Source organism: Mycetomoellerius zeteki, unplaced genomic scaffold, assembly GCF_001594055.1.
Source record: "Mycetomoellerius zeteki isolate Tzet28-1 unplaced genomic scaffold, Tzet1.0 scaffold211, whole genome shotgun sequence".
NCBI lineage: Eukaryota > Metazoa > Arthropoda > Insecta > Hymenoptera > Formicidae > Mycetomoellerius > Mycetomoellerius zeteki.
The window spans coordinates 3,071-11,098 of NW_017257076.1; the positions used below are offsets into that span (position 1 = coordinate 3,071).

Sequence of the window (8,028 nt, forward strand, 5' to 3'; positions counted from 1 at the left end):
ACGATTTGGTCCCTTTGGAACGAAAAGTGGTAAGGCTACTCCTAGGAATACCACGGCGCCCCAGAGGAGCGTGAAGGCTATCACGGGTATTGCAGATGCGCCCATTTTTTTCCTATCTGATCACGTTCCTCCGAAAAGTAACGAACACGGAGCCAGCGACCGTAATTTGTATGAGTTATTTACAGGTATCGAAAGGATCACATGAGAGATTCTTCGTACTATTCACGTGACACATCGATTGACCGAAGAACCTGCGAAGAAGATAAGTACGGCACTCGGTTACACTCGGTGCCGTGAATGAGTCTGTTCGTTGCTGCTTTTTGCGCTACTTCTCCTTTCTTTCTAATATCTAGTTAAAAAAGAATCTGTTTTATTATAAACGTAGAAAATATAACATGGTGCAACTGTAAAAATATTTCGATTATTGCTGCAATAAACAAATTCGACAAATTTATCGTCTATCGCGTGAAGTTGTCCCGGATGTTTCGGATATACAGCATCGTATCTATGTATATTCATGCATTATGATTGTCAGAGAGAAACGGGGGAAGGGCGACGTCTTAAAACAGCTGATTTGACAGTATTCATGACGTATATCTAAAAAGTCCCTAAAAAAATCTAGATTCCGGAAGTGCGTATGAATTAATGAACATTGGTAATCGAGACTGTGTTCCAAAATTCACTGTCAGTGCTGAAAATGTATAGTACGTGTAACGTAGACTAGATTTTCAGCGTTGGCAGTGAAGTTTGGAACATAGCCCGAATGTAGTCTGAACGTTGGCGCGATACTATCTCTCGTGAGTGATATGGCCAACGATCTGAAGTTGGCGTTAGCAGCTGAATCCTGTATGCTTCTGCGCTGAGAGACGTGCGACTACGTTTCCATGTGGGTTATTTCGAAATGAGACGCAACGTGTAATGTATGTAACATATAATCACATTGCGTCAATTGCGTGTTTTGATGCGACAGTTGGTGATAGGCAGCCGTAGGTTGAGTGTACTGCCGCGCGCGATCCTTGTTCGAGGGCGGAGAACAGTTGATAAGCCGAGACACTTGGAGACCAGTCAGCAATTTTTTTCCTCAGAAGAATTTATTGAAACCAACAAACGTTCACAATGAAGAAAAAGGTAAACTTTTCTTTTTACATTATGCAATTGGAATTGCATTCTTTCGTTTTGCATAAGTCTCCTTTCTTATGGAGACACTTCTTTGTTCTGAGACAAAATGAATAATACGTACTATTTTATTTTAGGTACTGTTAATGGGCAAGAGTGGGTCCGGAAAAACGAGTATGCGCAGCATTATTTTTGCCAACTACATTGCTCGCGATACCCATCGTCTAGGAGCAACAAGTAAGTTAAACTTATGTTAAATAGTCCTAAGTATTCATAATCTGTTTTCATTTCAAGACTGTCTTAAGTAATATCTTAATATTATGCTAATACAGTTTTGTGATTGATTTGAATACATCAATTTAAATAAATTAATCAGAGCTGTATTAATATCTTAAGACATTAATCCCTTTAATGATCTTGAAATAAGAACAAATTGTCAGCCTAAAGAAGGACTAATATAATGTGTAATTTATTACAGTTGATGTAGAACATTCTCATGTTCGTTTTCTCGGCAATCTGGTTTTGAATTTATGGGATTGCGGAGGGCAGGAGGCATTTATGGAGAATTATTTTGCATCGCAGCGTGATAACATATTTAGAAATGTAGAGGTGTTGATTTATGTCTTTGATGTGGAGTCAAGAGAGCTGGACAAAGATATGCATTATTACCAGAGTTGTTTAGAAGCGATACTGCAGAACAGCCCAGAGGCAAAGATATTTTGCTTAGTTCATAAAATGGATCTTGTGCAAGAGGACCAACGCGATTACATATTCAGGGAAAGAAGACTGAGTTTACCTTTAGAGTGCACTTGCTTCAGAACTAGTATATGGGATGAAACCTTATACAGGTATATATCAGATAAGAACATAATTAAAACAGACAAATAAATCTTCGTTATTGTAGAGCATGGTCATCCATTGTATATATGCTGATTCCCAATGTAAAGGAACTTGAACAAAGCTTGAACCAGTTTGCTAATATTATTGACGCAGATGAAGTGCTTTTGTTTGAAAGAGCGACCTTTTTAGTAATAAGTCATTGTCAACGGCAGTTTCACAGAGACGTTCATCGTTTCGAAAAAGTTTCCAACATAATAAAGCAATTCAAATTGAGTTGTAGGTAAGTATGAGTCATGCAATAAAGTAACAAGTCCGACAAGAACGAGATGCAACGTTTGCAGTTTTTATTAATTTTGCAGTAAGTTAGCGGCACAATTTCAAAGTATGGAAGTTAGAAATACTAATTTCGCGGCCTTTATTGACATATTTACCTCGAATACATACGTGATGGTTATCATGTCCGACCCAACTATACGTAAGTATTTCAAGTATTTGTACAACAATTCAAATCCAACCTATCGATTTTATATATATATATATTTTTATATATTTATCTACATGTCTGAGTATGCATTTGAAAAACTGTATTTGTAAAACAATTTTATTTTGTATTTGTATTTCAAATACTAAGAGAGAAGAGAGAGATTGATAATCAATCTTATTATTTGAATTACAAAATACAAAAAACTGTCAATCTTTCCATTTTAAATACAAAATACATAATACTTTCATGTGCTCTGCTGAAATACAAAATATACTTGTTTTCCAAATACTGTATTTTAAATAAAAATATTTCAAATACATCCCTATCTATCTATATATGTATACATAAAATATAGTAATCGAACACTTTTGAAACGCTACTGTGTTTTCTGATATGAGAAGTTTGTTAAAACGCGCGTCTTCTTTCAGCATCTGCAGCGACGTTAATCAACATACGCAACGCACGAAAGCACTTCGAAAAGTTGGAACGTGCCAGCCAGAGCTCGGCGTTGACTAGATAGAAGTCGGCGCGACCCAGGCGCCTTGTCACCCGGGTCCATCCTATTAATAATTGCTGAATTTCTGGAATCGCGTATCGTTAAGATAAAGCGCGATTGCGGGGATACGATTGTTGAGATCGGGTTACAAAGTATACTTCAATGTATGGCTTCTTCAATGTGAGCGTTTATGACAAAATAAGTATATAATCGACGTATCCGAAAGAGGCTGACGATTATCATTGTATTTCAGGCCGTATATTAGGACTGTATTGATATGAATTCATCCCATATACACGCGGATATGATACATCTGTCATAATGCATCTGCCATTTATTAATGTAGAATAGTTTCCATATTCGCGATTCTCTTGCTTCATTTGGAATTATTTTTTAATTCAATAATCGTTCGTGTCTCGAAGTGTCGCAATAACATCCAACGAATATTAGTCATAATTAATTAATCATCATAATCATATGTTTATTCTATATCTGCATGATATTACGATATAACAATGCGAGACTGAGTATCCATTTAAGAGCTTCTATTCTCGTAACTGAATCACGACAGTAGAAAAGTTCTGATGAAAATAATCGATGTATACAATCGTAATATATTTTAATTATGTGTTCACTGATAGATTTCTCTATTGAAGATCGTCCTCAAATATAAAAGGAACTTTTAAGTGGATGTACAATCTATGCTGCATCAGAGTATCATATTGTGATTGTAAAGATAAATAGTTAACGTCAATTTGGTAGGAAAGGATTGTACGATGTGTTTATATGTTTACATCCTCAAAGATATACATACAAGATATAACAATTTAAAACTACGATGTATTTTTTAAATGTGCAAATAAATTATAACCACAAGTAGGCTTATATTTCTTCTATTTGAATGAGTATATTTAAAATTATAGAACTGATAAAAATATTTCCGATGAAATAATTTAAAAATAAAATGAAGTAATATTAAAATCACCTGGCTTACCAAATTTTAGAATAATCAAAGACTGATCAGATTCTAAGTTTACTCGATCAAACCTCTTTTTTTCGGTTTCTAATATATTTTATGAAGTCAAAGTATCTTTGAATTAAAAAAAAGTAAATGTGGTTCACTTGTTTTATGATAGATCAGAGGGAAGTTAAATTTCCCGCCGTTGAGTTACTAAATGGCGGAATCATGTGCTGTCATTGCTCTTCACATTAGGAAAATAAGTTTCTGATGGTTCATTTTATAGTTATTACTCGAATATCGTGATGGATAGAATACTGAAGGGGATCATGAAGTACAGAAAGTGTCATCGGGAAGGCATGGTGAAGCAATTCCAACAAGTTAAAGATCATCCCGAGGTACGTTTGTACGATAAAAAAAAATCTCGCGTGATGATTCTTTCGATAGATAAGTGTATAGGTATATTTGCACTGCCACGCCAAGTATGGTCCACGTGCGTTTTGTTGATACTATCTCGGAACAAGTGGGCCGTCAAAAATACTTTCGCAACTCCATTTATTAAATACGGCTTCATTAATAAGATCACTTATTTTAAATATAATGGTTCGAAGCATGACCTCAAACCGTGACCTCGAATTATTGATTGACCAATAATTGATTAGAGTACGCGTATCTAATGACGGCCAAATGTTTACCCATGTTTATCTTACTAACCTATATATAATATGGGGAGGTAGTTGTTTTCTGTTTTTACCAATAGAGTTATTCTGTGTAGATTTATTACCTTATAATGTTATGTTAGGAAAAAGTCTGTTCTCTGCTTTTATCACTCCAATTATTTTATTGATAATATACCGTATGTAGATTAGAAATATTAGAATATATATATACCGACTGTAGGATATATCTCGATTAGTGGTTTCTGTTTTTACCAGTAGAGTATTTCTTTGGTAATGCCGTAGATCATGATACTTTAGCGACGGTATGAAGTGCATTACTGTATTTTTACATCAATAATGAAATATATGTAGAATATTTAATTTTTAAATATAACAGAAAATTTATTTCTATATTTATATACTTCTCTATTTTTTAAAATAAAAATAAAGAATATCGAGAAAAGAGACGCCTTATTCGTATTACGCGGATTTTGAAACTAAAATTGGATACGTTGTATAATCTTTCTATATTATAGTCTCTCTACTGTTTTTGAAATATAAAAAAATATCTAAAAATCGAAGAAAGAAATACCTTCGTATTTCATTTTTGAACTCCTTAATAAATGAATAATTATTTATTAATGAATAAATTATTATATTATTCATTTATTTAATTAATAAAATTCAAATAGACTAAAGTCGAATACATTGTATATTAAAAAAAATATATAAATATCACCTAAATATTATACCTTCACCCATGTCGCATATTTATAACTTTGCTAGCACAGCTTGTAATTTGATGTCTGTTGCTTCCTATCACAGCCAAAGGCAGTGTTCTTTACCTGCATGGACTCCCGGATGATTCCAACTAGATTTACGGAAACGAACATTGGAGACATGTTTGTCGGTACGATCTATTATAGTAGCATTATCGCGATCGCATGTAACTTGCTGGTTCATTCTCTAATTTTTCTGATTTTACCGCGCAGTTTATTTTCTTTTCTACGCTTCTTGCAACATTAGATATCCTTTGATGAGATGATAGCATACGATATTTATTCATTGCAATCTTAATCCTATATAATCGTACATATTTATTCTTAAATATTTATCAAAATTTTATTTAAATCAAGGGAATCACGAGAACTATATAATATATCCAAATCAACATTTTTTTTCTTTTCTGAAATGATTTTTTATTATTTTTATGTATATTATTTTTATGTATATTATATTTATGTATATTATATCTATATTGTGTGTATACAGGGTGTCCCGTAAGTTTTTCCAATCACTTTTGTGTAGATAGAGCGGACTAAATTGAGTCGAAAAGTCATCTATCATTTTGCAATTTTCGCAATGGTTAACGAGATATTAATTACTAAAAATCGCTGAATATTGGTTTTCAATAATTTTTTACTCAAATATTATCAAATTTACAAAAAAAAAACAGCAAAAGATAAAAATTGTTTATTTTCTTCTCATAAAGTTCTGAGAATTTTTTAATACCGTATTTTCTCATGATGATAAGAATAAGAAAATGCAGTACTAAAAAGTTGATAAAAAATTCAAAAAAGTTCTTAGAGTTTTATGAGAAAAAATAAATGATTTTCGTCTGTTGCAGTTTTTCTGTAAAATTGATAGTAGATATTTAAGTAGAAAATTATTGAAGATCAATTCGGCAATTTTTAGTAATTAATATTTTGTTAACTATATTGCGAAAATTGCAAAATGGTAGAGGACTTTTCGACTCAATTTAGTCCGCTCTATCTACACAAAAGCGATTGGCAAAAACTTACGGGACACCCTGTATATCTTTTTATATATTTATAATAAAATAAATTTTTAAAATACCATTTTTAGCATAACGATATTTGCAAGATTTTTTATATTTTTCGGAATATATAATTGATTCATAAATACGTGTGGTTTCCGAATTTCTTTTTATCCATGGAAGAACGATCAAGAATCGAAGTATAGGAATATATAACATGTATCAGACGGCATAACAGAGTTTACCTTTTCAGTCCGAAACCCCGGCAATGTCATTCCGCACTCGCATCACTTTGTGGACGAATTTACTATGTGCGAGGCGGCGGCATTGGAACTTGGATGCGTGGTGAACGACATAAGGCATATTATAGTCTGCGGCCATAGCGATTGCAAGGCAATGAATCTGCTCTACGCTTTACGAGATAAGGAGTTCGCGTCTCAAGTGCGTTTTCCTTGCGCGGTTGCGTTTCCGGATTAAAAATTTGTCCACAATAAATTCTTTTTTTCTCGCGTCTCATTTTCGCACATTTTCGTAAGCGCGCGATGATGCCATCCGAATTTTAGGTAAACAGAAGAATGTCACCGCTGAGAGCGTGGCTGTATGCGCACGCCAGCAGCAGCTTAACGAAGTTTCAGCATCTCGAAATCACCGGTTTTCGTGAGCCGATTCTCTTCCAGGGCGAGATGTCGTTACGAAAATTCGTCGCCTACATCGATCCGGAAGATAAATTCGCCATTGAAGACAAACTGTCGCAGGTCAGTACACAGGTCGAACAGGACGCCACGAGAATAGTCGATCGTCTATCTCGTTATATTTGTGGAACTTGTCTTGTTGCAGATCAATACGTTGCAGCAACTTCAAAATATCTCGTCGTACGGATTTCTAAAAAAGCGTCTGGAGAGGCACGATTTGCACATCCACGCGCTATGGTTCGACATTTACACCGGCGATATTTATTACTTTAGCCGAGCCAACAAAAGATTCATAGAGATAAACGAAACAACAGAGCCGCTTTTGCTTAAAGAAATTAAGAAATATTACTCGTAAAAACCTTTTTTCCGGTCAATTGCGTATTTATAATACAGCACCAACGTACATTACGTCACCAGAAATATACAAGACCCGCGTAAAATAATCGTGTATTTTTATATACTAAACTGCGAAAGATTTTTAGTTCTGTTTATGTACTTCTGAAAAGACTCGCTATGGATAATAAGTCAATCTTTATCATCACTGTTGCAAAGCTAGCAATACGTGTTTTGTCGAACTTCAGATATCGTTCAGGTTAGCAGAAAATACATTCTTCAATTTATTGTATAATTATATATCTATTTTTATATACATATATGTATAATATATTTACAATTTATTTAATATAGTATACTAGTTAATAATAAGTTGATCTAAATTGCTATATGAACAAATCAAATAAATAACAAAAGCCAATATAAGATCGAGACTAAATCTAAGATAGCTAATAATATTTTTATACGTAAATTCTAAATACATTTTACAATTATATAAATTATGGGCCGCTTAATTGTCGGACTTGAAGTACAATCATAAACTGAAACTGAAAATAATATCATAATTAATTCGATAATGATGCTACCCACACAGCGTAAAGCTCCAATTAAGTTCCCAGGGAGTTCATTTTGCTGAGCTCTCGAGGAGCTTATAAAATTCGATAAAACGAGC

General features: G+C 33.6%; 3 protein-coding genes across 4 annotated transcripts in view; 2 read left to right on the plus strand and 1 right to left on the minus strand.

Annotated features, from left to right (window-relative positions):
- The window catches only part of LOC108722590 (V-type proton ATPase subunit e 2), a 1,814-nt gene extending 1,517 nt beyond the window's left edge, over positions 1 to 297 (minus strand). Inside the window, exon 1 of the mRNA XM_018447769.1 lies at positions 1 to 297. This exon is cut by the window's left edge and continues 1 nt beyond it. Coding sequence (XP_018303271.1) covers positions 1 to 105 — 105 coding nt within the window. The 5' untranslated portion in view covers positions 106 to 297.
- A 407-nt stretch (positions 298 to 704) lies between these two features.
- Positions 705 to 3,812, plus strand: RagA-B (Ras-related GTP binding A/B). 2 transcript variants are annotated; one of them, XM_018447762.1, is made up of 7 exons: positions 705 to 920; positions 981 to 1,128; positions 1,254 to 1,353; positions 1,595 to 1,964; positions 2,021 to 2,236; positions 2,316 to 2,431; positions 2,869 to 3,812. In XM_018447762.1, exons 2-7 carry the CDS (start codon positions 1,117 to 1,119, stop codon positions 2,958 to 2,960), a joined length of 906 nt encoding a protein of 301 aa, XP_018303264.1. In that variant the 5' UTR covers positions 705 to 920; positions 981 to 1,116; the 3' UTR covers positions 2,961 to 3,812. The 2 variants fall into 2 exon arrangements, with proteins under 2 accessions (XP_018303264.1, XP_018303263.1); XM_018447761.1 differs by having other exon boundaries at positions 705 to 886; positions 971 to 1,128.
- A 307-nt stretch (positions 3,813 to 4,119) lies between these two features.
- Positions 4,120 to 7,450, plus strand: CAHbeta (carbonic anhydrase beta). The gene is made up of 5 exons (XM_018447770.1): positions 4,120 to 4,292; positions 5,379 to 5,463; positions 6,584 to 6,771; positions 6,894 to 7,085; positions 7,168 to 7,450. The coding sequence occupies exons 1-5, from the start codon at positions 4,200 to 4,202 to the stop codon at positions 7,375 to 7,377; spliced, it is 768 nt and encodes a 255-aa protein (XP_018303272.1). The 5' UTR covers positions 4,120 to 4,199; the 3' UTR covers positions 7,378 to 7,450.
- The last annotated feature ends 578 nt before the right edge of the window (positions 7,451 to 8,028 follow it).

Excerpts from the sequence above, each read along its gene's own strand:
- CAHbeta (XM_018447770.1), top strand. The coding sequence starts at position 4,200 with ATGGATAGAATACTGAAGGGGATCATGAAGTACAGAAAGTGTCATCGG. Across the intron at positions 4,293-5,378 it reads AAGTTAAAGATCATCCCGAG|CCAAAGGCAGTGTTCTTTAC; the intron begins GTACGTTTGTAC and ends TTCCTATCACAG. Across the intron at positions 7,086-7,167 it reads TTGAAGACAAACTGTCGCAG|ATCAATACGTTGCAGCAACT; the intron begins GTCAGTACACAG and ends GTCTTGTTGCAG.
- RagA-B (XM_018447762.1), top strand. Across the intron at positions 1,965-2,020 it reads TGGGATGAAACCTTATACAG|AGCATGGTCATCCATTGTAT; the intron begins GTATATATCAGA and ends TCGTTATTGTAG. Across the intron at positions 2,237-2,315 it reads CAATTCAAATTGAGTTGTAG|TAAGTTAGCGGCACAATTTC; the intron begins GTAAGTATGAGT and ends TTAATTTTGCAG.